The following is a 17,155-nucleotide window of genomic DNA, read 5'->3' on the forward strand; positions in this document are numbered from 1 at the left end:
TTCTCGTAGGTCTTATTTTCGGGGTAGGTCTTATATTAGGGCAGGTTTACAAAATAGTGCTAGGTCTTACTTTCGGGGTAGGTCTTATTTTCGGGGAAACACAGTACTTCCCATACATGGAGCAATCTCTTTCCATAGTAAACCCCTCAGGGGTCCATAGGTTTCCCACTGTAATGGGCAAAGTAGCACAATAACAACGGTAATCTAAATCTCTTCCGTGGGGTGGGTACACACCAATATTTCATTGTGTTTGCTGGTATTGGGTGTTACATGTTAGGAAAAGAAAAGTGCAGAGCTCATCTCTGCTAGTAGAGTCTGTACATTGCAAGCCATAACTGCTTGATCAGCAAATTAAAAATTTAAAAAAAATAAAAATAAAAAACGCACTTGAGGAAGGTGGATGATAAAATTTGAGTGAGCCAACTTCTACAAAACAGGGAAACCAATTACATGTCCCCTATATTTTAAATGGCTGGTATTTGGAGACTTCTGTGGCTTGATTACACTTGGGTGTGCTGTATTCATGCAGGGTCACAGAAGCACACAGGAGGAAGAATGCCAACTAGGGTGCACTGGTATCATAGGGGCAAGGAGACAGGCTATTGGGTGCATTTGTATTTCGGGGTGACATGGGGGGGGGGGGGGGGTGGCACACTGGTATTGCATAGTGACACTCCCAACTACTAGGACTACAAATCCCTTTGAGCACAATCCTCAGACAAATGAATGTGTGAACCAGAGGTTGTGTAGAACATATCCAGAATAATTTTTTAAAGTTGGGGTATATTAGTAGACCAGACCGATTCATTATTTAATGTTAATTTCATAAAAAAAGGCCTTTGGTATGGCACACACTGCTGCATGAGATATATATATTTTTTTTTTTTTTTTTTTTTTTTTAGAGGAGTTATACATTCTCCACATGATTATGGTGAAGCAAGCAGTTAAGGCTTAGGTTCTATTTCCTATACTGCATGCTTGTTCTGTGTCCTAATGTGTAACGACCGTGTGGGTAACTGTGCTAGAACTTTTAACGTTAGAAATGTAGACACGGACACCACTTAAACAGGCTCTTACAACATGAATCCCAATATTGGACAAATACACACAAAAAAAAAATAAATATATAAATTGTCCTACTCACCGGCAGACTGTAGTTTCATCCTAGCAGGAACCTTCTTTGACATAGGAACCACCTTATCTCCAGAGACACAGGTCCCATGTTGTAGGTCACATAGGGTGTTGTGCGGGCAGCAATGAACATGATCACTGCAGCATGTGGCCTAGAAGACAAAAGCTCAATACAATCAAACAAAGTGTATATTTGGGCAAGTTTATAAAATACTGTTGACATATACAAGATACCAACCAAAGGTCTGCAAATTCCCTTTACAGAACAAACTCCCTGTTCTCAACCTGTGATTCAGAATGAGCAGCAGCCAACAAGCATCATTCTTCTCTTTCCAAGCTCATTTGTATTGCTCCACAGCCAAATTATCTCTTCGTGCTGCTCTTCCCTCTCTTGCTTTAAACTGTACTGAAGTTAGAACTAAGCTACATTTATTCACTGCATTTAAAACTGTTCTCTGGAGTTATCTTAGCTTTTCTTAAAGAAGCTGGTTAATACAGCCCAAGTGCAGCTGCCAAAATACCTTTCTTCCATCTCCTAATTTTTAGGCTGCATACACACGTGTAATAATTGTCATTGGAAGGATCTTTCATGATCCTTTCCAACGACAAACTATTGCATGATGCATGAACGAGTGCTGAACATACAGCATCGTTCTGCTCTATGGAGAGGGGAGGGGGCGAATGACGGAGCGGCTCCCCCTTAACTTCTGGTAGGGTCGTTCGTTGATCTGCCAGGACAGTCGTTCGGACGATGGGCGCTGTACACACGCCAGATTCTCATCCAATATCGGCCCTGAGCTGATTATCGGACGGCAACCATTGCAAGTGTGTATATAGTCTTACTTTCAGCATACTGAGCTAAAGGGGATGAACATGGAATGAAGGGTGCGGGACACCAACTTACACATTAGTTTATGCACTGAAAAATCATGTACTCCGGCTTCAGCTCACCTGTTCCAGTGGGCAGCATCCCCAGCTCTCGTCAGGCATCTGACAGCATGTGGTTCCACTTGGGCATTCTGAGACTTGATCTGGGCAGATTATGGCTGACTGATTGGTAGCTGTAATATAAACCATGTTAATACATGCAAAAAGGATACAGCATGTGAATTATAGTACCAATGCAAGTACTACATCCTACCTGGCAAACAAGAGTGCCCATCTTCTGAACAATGAGTGCCCGAGGGGCAGCAGTGATGTCCATCTTGACAAGAGGTTCCCTGAAAGTTTTAGAATGGAGACATTTAAAAAATAGTTTTTCATCCAACTGAACCCAGGTTAAAGAACAGGATGATTCATTGCTCGACCGACTTATGCATTGCTAAACCCTGGGGTAATATCTAAATGCAAGAGATTATTCTAGCGTGGGAGCTTTCTGTATAAAGAACAAGTGACTACTTGTGCAGGAGGACTAGTGTTATTCATTGGTCCACCACTATCTAGCTTTCACCAGGCAGCCTGTAGTGGATTGGCATCCATCCAGCAGAACAGCACTGCAAAAGACAGATTAAGCAGTATTATCATTATGCGCCAGCACCCCTGCACATATTATTTTGGTGGTTTTAATACAAGCGTATATTATGTGATAGCCTTTATGCAAGTTGCAGATATCACATATAATTTAAAGATTTTGACATATCCCATATTATTCCAGCAATATGTCATTTTCCCTTTAGAGCAGGGTGTGGACTGGAGTTTAGGAAGTACAGCTGATTTGTATTGTTAACACTTTTGTCCTAGTTTCTGAAGCTGCAAGGGTTAGCAGCTTCTTTTCCAAGAACAGCTCTGCCAATAGAAACTCAAGTTTATAAAAGGCAGTTCTCTAATCACACAAACTTTTCCCAGAACAGGGACACCAGCCAACATATGAGTGCAAAAAGTTCTTTGTTATGAACTACCTGCTCCAGACACCATTAAGTATTATCACCTATAGGAGAATGTTGTTTGGGCAGATCTTATCCATGACCTCAGGATCAAAACGCAGCATAATTTGTGTAATGTAATTTACAGACATTACAATATTTTCTAAGAAAGTTTTCTGCAGGCTGACTTCTTATGTTTAGACATGTATCAGATGGAGGCCAGTCCTAACCTGTCAATAAAAAGGTTTTATTTCTAGTTTCCAATCTCCTATGCCTTCCTTGGCACCTAATTGTTTCTACTACTAACCTGAACATTGCCATATCCGCAGGAAAAAGGAGATCACCACATAGCAGATGGGACACAGGAAATAGACATTTTCGAATGGAATGATTTTAGGGCATTTCTCCATTAGAGTGGTGTTTATAGATGGAATGCTTTTACTTTTGCCTTTTACAGAACATCAGTAGAGCACAGTAGAGCCCAGGATTACACTGGTCAGCCACTACAGTTCTTTAGGATTATAGAACCCACTAGTGATGATCCATGTCATGTGAGGAGCAACAGGAGGACAATAATGACAAACACCCAAAAATTTAACTTCTATCATTGCGCTAAAGATCAGCTGTAACCGAGGAGTACTGGTAAGTATAACAAGTTTGTGCACCATCTCCCTGGTTTACTACAAGGGTGTAAAGGTTGTAGCTAACTTAGGCTCTTACCTAGACTGCCTTGTAAATGATACAGCTTCTGAAAATTTAAAAGCCCAACTGAACCTAAAAATGCACAAGGTAAATTCCAACAGCAAGCAGTTCAATTCTGTTACAATCGTTCATCGTCCACCTTCCGTGGATCCGCCAGGACAGTCCTTCAGTCGACGGGCACTGTACACATGCCAGATTCTTGTCTGAACTTATCCTGAGCCGATTATTGGACGAGAAGCATTGCAAGTATGTACGTAGCTAAAAGTAACTAAAAGGCATGACCGATCAGACTGCTCTACAGACAAACATAGGTACACAATGGGCTATTGTAAGGATCTTTTCCAAAGGTAATATTTATCATTTACACTAATCAACATGATTACCTAAATTTGCCTTATTTAATTTCAGATTTAGCTGGGTATAGGGGCTCCCTGGTTTCTGTGGTGTACATAGGCATAGTAGATTTCATGTACCTCAGCTAATGGACAGCAGGCAGATTCACCCTGTGGAGTCTTTACACAGGAATATTCTTCAGGACAGCCCATGTTCTTTGTGCAGAAAACATCAGTGATCATAGGAAAAGAACGAGCGGCACCCTGAATAAAAAAGTGGCACGAGATGAATATTTCTTTATTTTTATTAGGCAAGAAGGTTTGTGGTTGTATAAGTCACTCTTACCTGTTTCCTTGGACAGCAGCCATAGCCACCACCATCTGTCAATGCACAGCAAGTCTTGTCATCACTACATTCTGACCCATCAGGACATCTCAGAGCTCCAGCCAAGGCAACCAAGAACAGGAGATACCAAGGAGGTGCCATTCTGCAAAAAAAAAAAAAAAAAAATTGGGCAGTCAGTACCACTGGCATATAACTGGCACAAGTGCCTAACATGCAACTGTACACCATATGGGCATAAACACTGGTAATACAATTTATAATAAAGGAAGAGAACAGCCAATGTTAGAAAGCCAGTCTGCTGAGATTGGAGCGGGATCTCACATTTGTAAACCACCCAGGTCAATAAGTAAAAGTTTCTCGCCTTCCAACCACATGCACAAATATAGCACAAGACCTCTGGTGACCCATCACCCCTGACAAATCCAAGAAGAAAGCTTAAATAAAGTGAAATCAAAACGTAAAGCCTGTCATGGGCACATCTATTTTAGTATTCGTCAAGGAACTTGTTCTACGAGTGCTCTGCAATACAGAACTCTGCATTAGGATTCAAAAGATCGGGGATGCGGATATTAGACAGATCAGTTTGGTACAAGCAAACCCTGCTTCTAATATGCATTACAGGGAGGCACTACAGTGTTCCTTTCAGCCGGGCGCGCCACCCGGCACTTTTCAGTAACTATCCGGCTGTTTACTGAAAAGTTGGGTCACAATACAAGGGCTGCCACTGCCTGCCTAAAGCTTCTTCCCATCCTGCTTAAAAACATTTCTGGGAATACTGCACTATAGCAGCAAATGATTATATACAGTCACTGTGCAGCCCCAATGCCTGATCTAAAGATTCAAATTTCAGTAGCTACGAGACCAGAATCCATTGCAGAAGTAAGCACTAAAAGCCACAAGAACGTATGCCTGGAAATGTTTAGCAGCCTTCACAATACAATTTCTACACCAATGATCACAAGAGGAAGTGGATTAACTTAACAGATACTTCCACTTTCACTATCGCTGAACTAGCACAAAACCCACAGACCACAATCTGCTGATCTGGGGCCATAGACTTACATTTTATCAGTTTATCTCAAATACTTGTCTCTACAAAAACCTAACAATCACAGCACAAGCAAAGCAAAGAAATAGAAAGTTAAAGATGGGCCATTGAATTCATACCAAAGACAAAAGCACCTAAAAGCAGAGATTTCTGCATTTGATAATTAATCGGCAACAATTATCTTAGATTGTAAGCTCTTCTGGGCAGGGTCCTCTTCTCCTGTGTCACTGTCTGTGTCTGTCATTTGCAACCCCTATTAAATGTACAGCGCTGTGTAATATGTTGGTGCTATATAATTACTGTTTAATATTATTTTTCTAGAGCTTCCCTGAATCTCTGGAATGGTCTTCCTTGTCCTATTCGGCTTGCTTCTAATTTCTGCTCATTTAAAATAGTACTCAAAACTCATTTTTTCAAACTTGCCTACCAGTCTTCTGTCTCCTAAACCCGCACTACTTCTCCCCATTCCATATACACCTCCTATTGTGTGATACTTTCCCCACCTCTTAGATTGTAAGCTCTTCAGGGCAGGGTCCTCTCCTCCTCCTGGGTCACGGTGTCATTTGCAACACCTATTTAATGTGCAACGCTGCGTAATATGTTGGCGCTATATAAATAATGTTTAATAATAACTTTGCAAGACAATCTGCCAAGATGTCCCACCTTGGATCCTATCCTACAGCTGTATCCCCATTCTAAAGTTAAGAAAGAAGCCCAACAAGTAGCTCCTGAAAGCCGTTACCATATCAAAACCAGTACCTGGAGCTGAAGAGGGAGCTAAACAATCAACCTTGAAGATCTGAACCCATAGGAAACCTGCTTAAGCCTTGAACTTGCTACCAAAGGCAAAAAAAAAAAAAGTTACTGCAATCAGAAAGTTGCTCTTTTCTCATTAAGTTTTTGATTGTAACCAACACCCAACAACAAATACTAATGTCTGCAGATGTTTTGAAACATGCTTGAACAGATATGCAAAGCATGAGCCGTTTTCTTTTTAAAGGAAAGCATGCATGATTTTGAAATGACTATTCACAAACTACAAAGAACGGGAAGATTGCCATCTTTATCCATTTGATTACTCAAATTACTTAAATATCTTGCAATGGAAATTTGGAAAATGCAACCCTTAGTTTTACTGGGCACGGCTATTGCACAATACCCGAAGGAGAATGACCAGATCTCTGCACACAAACATTACAGGTGTGGCACCGAACAAACCTCATCAAGTCATGAGACAATTGTAACTTTTAAGTCGTTTATTCTCACCATTACTTTATTTCAGTCAAGGTCACATCATGTAGGAAAACAATCCGTCTACAGGAAATCCCCCACCCACACCATGCAAGAGTAAGCACATTACAAAGTCCAAAAAACTATTTAGTATTACATTAAATAAATATTATTCATAAAATAAGCTTAACAATACGCCATTAAGAATCTATCATCTATGGAGTTCTTTCGCATAGCTCCATTATATTAGCATGGGGGGGTGGGGGCAGAATGTCACCCCAGCCAAAAAGTAATTTAAACTGACCCGAAAGGCACATTGCCCAAGGGGAGGAACCCTAAAAATCTACAGAACCCTGGTTAAGAAGTTCCTTTCTATGCCTGAGCCTTATTGATGGTATTCACTAATGGAGCCCCCATAGGAGCCTATCACTGGGTCTCCAGGAAGAATATAGGGGTTCTTTTTATTAGATCATGGGGGTAAATATTAGCAAAGACCAGGCAATAGATTTACAGACAGATGCTGCATTTGTGGTAGGTCACATGATCTCCCATAATAAATTTGTTATGATCTCCCATAACAAATAAGGCTCATTGGCAATCATTGGGCCCATTCACACCAGGTGCTTTATGTTGCCCATGGATTTGCTGCAAGATCAATAAACCCTGATTGATTGCAGCCCTGGGATTAACTTTTATCAGACATGGAGCAGAAGAAGTTTTGTTTGCATTACACATCACCTATTTATTCACAGGACATTGTCTGCTTTCTGCTCCCCCCCAGGCCGGGGATTACATAAAGAGTACCTGTCATGCTTATTTCTCTTGCAGATCAGCTTCATTCCAAGAAAGAATACAGCAATCAGGGCTAGCAATGGTCATCTCCAATATAATACATTGTACTACATTACAGCCCCTAAACACCCATTTAATATTATTATTTACTTTAAAATTCTCTTTATAGACCTGCACAAATATGCACTATATTTGCACACAAATTTAGTATTACAATCTCTGGGACAATGGAACCTACCTGTGATATGACATTTTTGTAATTAAAACAGTGTAAAATATTTGCATTGAACAAGAGCATTCTTTCAAAACTCAAAGAAAATAGCGGCCAGTGCAGCAACCCTATACCATAGCGCAGTACACAGCCTCACCTGTCACCCTCGAAGCCTCAGCTTACCCTTCGCCCAGGAACGCACCCTAGTTTATTAGAAAATCCCCGCCCACTGACGCCTCTGATTGGCTTGTGCAACAGTCAGCCAGACTCCAGTCAAATGAGACCAGAGGGAGGAGAATGAAGTCACGTGATGCTCAGACTCAGCATCACATGACTCCCCCATAATATAATGCCATGTAAACAGAATAAGAATGTGATCTAGTTGTGTTTAATGCAAAAACATCTGAATTTCCTCTTACACAACACTGTTATATTGTAATTATTGGGTGTGTTTTATCAGATAGAGAAACAAAGCTTCTGAAAACCTGCTTTTATTTTGTAAATAGGTTTAATGTAGAATAAAAATGTATAAAGAAATAAAATCATACCAAGCATTGCACAAACAACTTCCTCGATCTAAACAAACAATAGATTTTCCTTAACACATTTGTGATCATATTGGTTGAAAATCCAATGCACACACCTTGACTTTATCTAGAAAGGGGTGGTATTGATTCGCCATCTTGGATTACCAGCTATGTGGTCCTTTACCTCACCACAGACCAGAATGGGCTGCTTGGCAGAGATGCGAAGCCGCTGTCCCTAAATAAATAATGAACATTAATTTCCAGTGACAGTAATTGTTTAGTGTTAGACTCGGTGCTGTCAGTAATCAACACTCAGTAATGGCACTAATCAGATACGCTTCTTGGGAACTGTAAATGTATGGTGAGCATAGAAGGCCCTGTGATTGGCTAACGTACAATTTCTGCATCCAGACATGCTGATAGTGTGGCTTCAATGCCATAACACTGGCCACCATTGATGCACCACCTGGCACACAGGTAAACAGGAGCTTTGGTAACACCGTGCTGCATTGTTCTCTTATGGTGCAAGATAGCAGACAAGTCTCTCGCTGTGGCGTTGATTTATTAAAGCTCTCCAAGACTATAGAAAATCATGGGAGAACCTGGGTGATCCAACAAACATGGAATCCATTCCATTTTACCTGAATCCCCCAGGTTCTCCTATGATAGTCCATATTCTCCAGTCTTAGAGAACTTTAATAAAACAGATCCTGCGTGTCTGATTCTATCTCAATGTCATCAAACAGTTTTTAGAGATATCAGAGTAATCAATGCACCTGGCTATCGATAATGTGCATTTATTAAAACAAAGAGAGGAATAAAAAATAGGAAGAGGAAGTGTATTGTGAAAGTCAAATAAAAAGTACCATTAATGCCTAACTTATCTATAGCCAAGTCAACTAAATATATTTCAAATACATTTGGATGCAGACCAAAAAAAACAATCCCCTGCTAGCATGCTGCAGAGAAGGACCTTTGTTTTTGGGGTTGAAGCAGTGGTCTCTGTGTAGAGGTCTGGCATGCACCCCCTTCCTGCTGTGTCTAAGCTAGAATTCCCCAATCAACTTAGAGTATGATATTTGCTAATTGCAGAGCTATAGGGGGTGTAAGACAGGCTATAGACTTTGAACAGTTTTTGTCTTGATGCACCTGGAACATTTTACAGTTTTATCTGCTATAAATTGTAACCAGGCAAAGTTATTGAGTATATCACTTTAACCATTCCTGAACAGTTGGTGGATTTGCAATATATTGTGATTCAAATATCATGTGATGTTTGGTTTCCCCACTAAATTTTTAGTTTCATTTCTTCAACATTACTCATTGACATTGAAGCACAACCATTCATCCCAGGCCACTAATATTTGATGTGCGTCCATAGCTTTAGTGTAGTGAAGGGGTAATAACTTTTATCTGAGCAGCTTGAGGGTACAAAGTGAAGGGAATTCCATAATTCTGAATTAGAGGAGGCGTCTTCTAGGGGGGAAATTTCTTCACCATCCCTTTCACACCTCCATCTCCCACAACTGAAGAAGTCAGAGGTATCTGGACCTGATAGAGTCTATCCATCTCAGGGACAGATGGGAAGTATAGTTTTGTGTATTGGAAAAAAAAAATTATGGAAACTCTCCCAAAAAATGAAACCAATACCAAGAGCGATCTTGATAAAAGAATAAGGTGAGAACCCCATTCCTCTGCTGAAGTTAAAAACAACTCCATTTTAAAGAAGGAGTATCTTTGCCCCAAAATGTGTTATGATGATAGATTCTCTGAACTCCAGCCACCTGGTCTTGGGAAACTTTTAGTCTCTTTCTGGACCTCCCAGGTGTGGGTGAGGCCTTTGGATGCAACACAACCAAGGCCAATATATAGCTAAATACAGACAATGGAGATTGAGTGGGGTTCACAATAAAGGGGGCTTACAATATCCTTAGAATTCTCAAACCTATCTGAAGCCAACATTGGATAGCAGCCTTCCTTGGCCAGCTTTATATATAAGTCCTGGATGGCTCTGGAAGAATGGTGGTGGACGTATATCAGCTACCTAGCTTGGGATCTTCTAGTTTCTCCTAATGTGTTGGGGGACAAATGTTCCTCCATGAGTTTGTCGCTTTTACAACCCACTATGTTTTGGTTACAAAACAGTTTACCAATCTGATGATGTTTGTTCTTGGTATTTTGGAAAATGGTGCTGGTTCTCCTTTTTTTTTTGTTTTACAGAATTGGCTTTTACCAGGCAGAATTGGTGGTATACTTGGACCTTGACTTCTTCAACTGACCTTTGCCTGGTATTTGACCTTGTTTCCACTCATCATTTGTACCTCACATGCCAGCAAGTTATTGGCCTGGTTATCCCTAGCCTAACCTTCTGCATCAGCACTCATGTTCCTTTGGTGCCATCGTGCCTCTGTCACCATCTTTAGATGGACTGGATCTGGAAAGGCAACAAAAGAAAACATTTTTAAATCAACCAGATAGCAAGTTAATTGTAAAGTTGTCTTTTGTTTTACTCATCATTTAGAAGCTTTTTTTTTTTTATTAGTAATACTTCTGGTTGTCTTCTTCTGAATCAGGGATTCCTTCTTCTGAATCCTGAAGTTCCCTGTTGACTTGTAAGCATGATTCATTATCAGCACCTCGAACATCTGCTTGACCCTACATGTTTTGAACAATATCATGTGCTTGGTATCCCAAACCTCAACTATAGCAGTTTCTAAAGAAAAGAAAAAGCTAGTATAGGTTTTAGCCTTTTCCAACTCTATTCAAAACAAAAAAAGATCTTAAATTCCATTTTATTAAAGCAACCCTTACAAAGAGCTATTTGGAGGCTACCATTCCTGGCCACCATCTGGTATCATGAGCTAAGCATTTTTGGGGGTCTATTTTAAAAACAGTCAATATTGAAGTTTCACTGGCATTTACTGTTGGAGAGTGGGCAATATTTGATTCTCTAACAAGCATGGTGACCAGGAAGGTTGACGAAAAGTTCTTGTCTGCATGCTTAGGACAAAGTAGTGATGCAGGGGTCGGTGGGAGGAACAGCAGCAAGAGACACATGAGATCGACATTTCCTGAATTGTCAGTTGAAGAGATTTCTGTTACTAACTTCTTTTTATCACAGTGGTGGTTAGTAGTATGGACAGAAGGGATATTGATTATTGTTCAATTGCTTTAAACAACCAGGATTCAACCAAGTCTTAAAGTTTATTCAAGTTCAAAGTAGTGCTAAAGCTTGAAGTCCGCTGGTGGCTTTGAAAAATATAAACCGCCATAATCTGGACTGAAGCACGTTCACCTCTTGTATATTTCATTCTAATATATATGTTCCTTTATATGTTCCAAGCAGAAGATATGTACACTACCCAAAGAGAGTGTATCCAAGGATCCATATCCCTGGGTGCAAGTTCATCTCATTTACTACAGTAATGAAGTTTAGGGACAGCAAGCACTCCTAGCTATATCTTGGCATGGTTCTCCTCCCTCTCTCATTCACCTTTTAGCAGTAGGGTGCCACGTTTGAATTTTGCCCAGGATACTACATGGAATTTGTACGTACTTTCCATGTTTGCTTAGATCTCCTCAGGGCACTACTCTGAGTTTGTATGCGTTCTCAATGTTTGGGGGGTTTCCCCTGGGCACTAATTTGAGTTTGTACATATTCTCAGTGTTTGCTTTGGTTTTCTCTGGGTACTCCTCTAGCATCTCAAAACATACTGGTAGGTAAATAGGCTTATACCCAACTTACATGAGTGACCTCCAAGTATATTTGAGTAAATTCTAGTTTGATTATATCCAATTGTCTCTTTTTTGCAGCTTTTTGTTTCCTAGTTTAAGCACTGAAATACAGCGCCATTGCAGGAGACTTAGGTCAAATGAATGTAATTCCTCTCCATTATTTAAAAAAAATATATTAAAAGTAGACGTAAACCATATGTGAATAATGTCTGTAACTTGTATTTTAAACTTTTTGCTTGCATGCATTCCAGGGATAGTTTCACAACATTTCTTAGAACTGTTTTTCTAACGCTGACAATGGGCAGGGTCAAATGGGTAGGTTATTGTCAATAACAAGATTCTAACTTTTTTTACTTGCCCATGTAAGCAGTCTTTACCATACAATGTTGGTAATTCTTACCACATTATAGAGGATAAAATGCTGTGACTGCATATGTCCTAACCTCAGCAAGGCAAGCAATATTACTCCAGCCCAGCAATTGTCAATAATAACCCCCAGTCCGCAGCAATACCAAAAAGCCTCAGGCCAGTAATTACCCTGAGTCCAAACCCCGGGTCAGTAACCAATATTCCTCCAGCCAGAACACTAATAACCCCTTAGAACATAGGTTCATTAGTAACAGCAAACTTATATTAAATCGACTGACAAACCAACACTAAAAACTGCTCCTCAGGACATAAAGTGGCACTCAAGGGTGGCAAATTTGAGTCTGAAATGAACCTATCTCTATGAGATTTGAACTCTACCAGTCTCCCACTTTGCTAGTCTTGATTAAGGATTTGAGATGGGATTATTTCTTTATATATGCAACCCATCAGTTGGGGAAGAATTTGGAGGAATAGATCCTACCATTATAAAGGACCATTGGCCAAGCAGTACATATCAACTGAAATACAGAACACAGACCCTAAGCATACATTTTTAATTCCCTGGCAACATCAGATCATTTGCAGGCAAGGGCCATTTGGGTCTTAAAAAATCAAAATGCTGGGGACAAAAGCCTCACCTTTCTTAGTTCTGAGCCACCTCTGACTGTGACCCTATAACGTAAAGGACTTAAATGGAAACCTTCACTGTGCAAATATTGAAATTGAAATCTGTAAATCTTTAAATATTGAAAATGTTTTTGACATGTTTATATGCACATCTTTAGCTTTACATAGTTACATTAAAAAAAAAACATTAAGTTATCAAGTTCAGTCATTAGGGAAATAAACATATCCCATCCATCAAAACCCTTTAGACACAGTTGATCAACTTTATTAATGTATTAATGAACTCAGAACTACATTGATTTATGTCTTTTATATCATTCAAAATTTGTATGATATGATTTTTGCTTTTTGCTGTTTCATCTTTTTCTCTTACGAAGTTCAACACTTTATCATAATGGGTATCATAAGTTTCTGAAACTTACAGAAACAAGAAGTTATTTAAGGACGAGCCCTATCTGTCAAGTGGAAGCAGCACATGGCTAAGCATGGATTCCTATACTTATTTAGGATGATTAAAGGTTGGACTGATGGCAGTTTATCTACCAACTTTGTCTGCTTTATCTTTCAGGTGTGCGGTAAACGTTAATGGGAAGTTATACATAGAAGGAAGTGACAGCAAATACAAATACCGGTAACTAAATATGTATTGAAAGGTTTTTTTCTTCTGACTTCTCCTTGCAAAAAACTTTTTCCTGGTTGTCATACAGATCCAACAGCTTCAACGCTTTCATAAGCACTGACCTGAAACATATAGAAATTTTGACTTCACTACGACTTTTTTTATTGCATGCTTGCTCCAGATCATTACTTTATTCTCTTTAAAAAATCAGTTTGATTACATGTGCTGGCCAGATACCTGGTAGACGTGCAAAACCGAGCACAAAAGCAGGGTCAGAGATTAGTTATTGGGAAAAAACACCTATTAAGGCAATCAGGGAAAATGTGCAACAGCTGTTTATAATATTTTGCAATGTGGTAATGCAATATCTGAAATATGTGGTAAGTAGTTCTCTATTTAAATTAAAGGCACATGGCATCAACAAAAAAATGTGTGCAAGGGTTTAAGAAAAGACAACAGGTTGCAGAGAAGTATCCTTGGTCGTTATAGATGTACTAATAAAGGTGTAGCTGCAGATCTGTGGGTCCAGATGGAAAATTTGAACCTGGATCCACCCTTCCACCATTGACAAGGCTCCTACTATATAGGGCAAGTTGCTTCACTTCAGAAGCCCCCCTTTACATTGGACACCCATCAGTATTCTTACCTTTATAGAAGGAGCTCCCAGAAGGAAGGACCTGGTAATGGAGATCTTTTACTACTGTTTACCTTTGCAGAGCTCTGATATTAGATGACATTATCCAATGCTAAACTAGAATGAGGAAACCAATGGTAGAAGATCACCTGAGTTGGTCATGAGGAGGACATAACCTTTAGAATGAGACCTCTGCAACCCTTGTTCCTTTGCCACTAAATACTAAGTTGACTTGCAAGAAGATAGAAGGAATTAGAGAGTTAAGGAGCACTGGGGACCATGACTTGACCATTCCTGCAGGGGCCAGGTCTACATTGTAATTCAGAGAATTCTTAGCAGAAAGATCCTGGTCATATAGTTAGAGAGAGCAGAGGTGCTTTTCCATGTGTCCTTAGTACTAGAGGAAGGAGTAAAGTCATCATTCACTGGGGGACAGCTCGTACGTTGGCCACCGTGGTGGTGCACTCCAGTCATTGCATGGTCTCTAATAGTTTACTTTTGGTTATTTAAAATTACCCTGTCCCTGTAGGACCACATAAAAATGACAACTCTGTAAAGATGCTCATCTATATTTACCTTTCCAACAACCTAAGTCTTGAAACACAGCTTCTTCAGTAAGTACAATGTGGATACATTGTGCTGTATTATATTTGAAGCACTTTGTCAAAACAAAGGTCCCAGAGCTGATCAATACTCTTTGATGGACTTGAAACCCTCATAAACCTTACCAGGTCCCCTGCACTTCCAGGCATGGAGAAGTATGCCATGCATTAGCAAGGTGATGGTGTTTTCTTAATCATAGCCATTTCCCCATCCTTCAGACGCTATCAAGGGCCAATGTCTATAGACTTTCATTTGAAATCCTTTTGAGATCTGAATCATTGACAAGTGTATTTGACCTACCATTGAGCTCCTTCTGATCTGCATTTTACCTGACCTGAAAAGTCTATTGACAAAGACAATATTCACCTGCAAGATATTTCAAAAAGCAGCCTTATCCACATGTAGGGTTTTTGGGTGCCTGAAGTTTGGATGACTGAACCATTTCTTGCTGTTACTTTGACTCATTTCTATTTAAACTTTTGTAGGGTTTCAATTCATCTTCAAATTTTGTTTTGTGCAAGCATTGTTTGGCATATTTAGGTATTTGGGATTTTGAATTGTCACTAGAATTAGATATATTTAGTATATAGATTTTATTATAGGGTTGTGTGTTGTGTTGTGTTCTAAACCTTTATGACATGATGAGTGCAATATAAAAATGTATTGGTGGTCACCTTTTATGGAAATCAGGGTTATGTTTTTATTTGGTGTATATGTTTGGCATGTGGTAGCACTTTGTGAATTTATGAATTGGACAATAATTTACATTTAGAAATACTCAGTCATGGCTTTTTTGTGGGATTTCGACAATGTGCTCTCATAGCGAAAAAAGAATTTCAGTACTGAAAAGTGAAGTAACAGAGATTCACTTCCTATTATTAGCGCATGATTTGTGTCACGTTCGTATTTTTTTATGTTTTAAAGCTGATAGCCATAAAGTTACTGTTTATTTTCTGCAACATCCCTATTTAGTCTTTTACAATTAAAGACAAACCAAGATTGTGTGTTAGTGATGCCTAAAAGAAGTCCTAACCTGGCCAGGTGTACAGTGTATTCTCATACAATATTTGCATAATCTGTTTAGGCACAAGGAAGTAACTTTGTGTCAAGAGTTGCTTCATCGCTGCCTTGCCAATCAAAAGGCCAAAAACTCCAAAACTTGAGTGGAGATTTGAGCACCAATGATGGAAGAGAGATCAGAGATTGCAGCAATGGAGGTGATTGGAAGTTAAATGTCATAATATTTGCACATCATGACAAAAACTCAACCACATGAATTGGGTAAAGTTCCGATTTAACGCCTAACTCTGGACAACCCTTGTCCAATAAAATGTATCCCCCAACTATGGGTCCCTTGGACCCTTGTGTCTTCCTGGTGTCATGGACAATTCACATTGGCTGCCAGTGGGATGCTTAGATAGTTCTGAAGACCTCAGATTCCATCAAGGGCCGGCAACAAAACCAATCAGTAGTTTGCATTTAGTGCAGCAATCCTCCCTCCGGAAACAAAGACCATGAAGGGTCATTTGTGTAAAAGGGGTCTTTTGAACGGCTTAAAAATATGTAAATGGAAGGGAGTGGTGCAAGTCAGAAGAATACGCGAGGCTGGTTTTTTAATATACTAGAGCAGTACGTCTCAACCAGGCTTCCATGGAGTTCCTCCAGAGATTTTTAGGGGTTCCTTGAGCATGGAGCAAATGAACCTCTCAGGTCAATCACCACTGACACCAATAATCTTTTCGGTTGTCTGTAAGAGTGACATTCTTCCCACTGGTCAGCAATGTATGAGGCATTCTTTCAACTGACCACCACACTAATATACTTTGAGCTGTGAATATAGGAATCATAGCAGGGGTTCCCTAAGACTGGAAAGTTATATAAAGAGTTCCCCTATATTAAAAAGGTAAACTAGAGTAAGTTTTAAGGCAACTGTGTTATATATGAGCACCAGACAAAATATAAAACAAGCATTAATGTTTTTCATAGTTCAGAAAGGACTCCCTGCAATGGACACAACATATTGGGATGTTGGAGGAATCCCGCACAGACATACAGAGAACATTCTTCTCCTTGCATATGGTGCCTGAGATTTGCACTATTATTTATAACACGGGGCATAACTGTAGCCCCCAGTTATGAATAATATTACAGTAATGCATGCATTCCTGCAACACATTGATGTGAATAGGCTGGATAATTTTGAGTGAAGTATAAACTATGATGTAATGATAATATTTGCAACAAACTGTCTGACATTGGTGTTGGAAATGTAATTCAAAACTGAAATTTAATGTGATGAATTTTCACTTCTCGTTTTAACCCATAACTGCATAGTTGCATGTTAATTGGCTTGTCAAGGGGGTCATTCTTCCCTTAAATGATTGGAA

General features: G+C 39.6%; 1 protein-coding gene across 4 annotated transcripts in view; it reads right to left on the reverse strand.

The window, feature by feature from the left end:
• Positions 1–7,922, reverse strand: part of GRN (granulin precursor) — a 12,891-nt gene extending 4,969 nt beyond the window's left edge. For 3 of the 4 annotated variants that reach the window (XM_072414666.1, XM_072414665.1, XM_072414663.1), the window contains exons 1-6: positions 7,682–7,710; positions 4,374–4,515; positions 4,169–4,291; positions 2,273–2,351; positions 2,083–2,192; positions 1,145–1,283 (exon numbers count right to left, since the gene is read on the reverse strand). In XM_072414666.1, the coding sequence (XP_072270767.1) occupies positions 1,145–1,283; positions 2,083–2,192; positions 2,273–2,351; positions 4,169–4,291; positions 4,374–4,515; positions 7,682–7,695 (607 nt within the window). In that variant the 5' untranslated portion in view covers positions 7,696–7,710. Of the gene's footprint in view, positions 1–1,144; positions 1,284–2,082; positions 2,193–2,272; positions 2,352–4,168; positions 4,292–4,373; positions 4,516–7,681; positions 7,711–7,811 lie in introns of those variants that run through there. The other variant, XM_072414664.1, reaches the window with a different exon arrangement.
• Positions 7,923–17,155: the final 9,233 nt, after the last annotated feature.

This window comes from Pyxicephalus adspersus, chromosome 6 (assembly GCF_032062135.1).
Source record: "Pyxicephalus adspersus chromosome 6, UCB_Pads_2.0, whole genome shotgun sequence".
Taxonomy (NCBI): domain Eukaryota; kingdom Metazoa; phylum Chordata; class Amphibia; order Anura; family Pyxicephalidae; genus Pyxicephalus; species Pyxicephalus adspersus.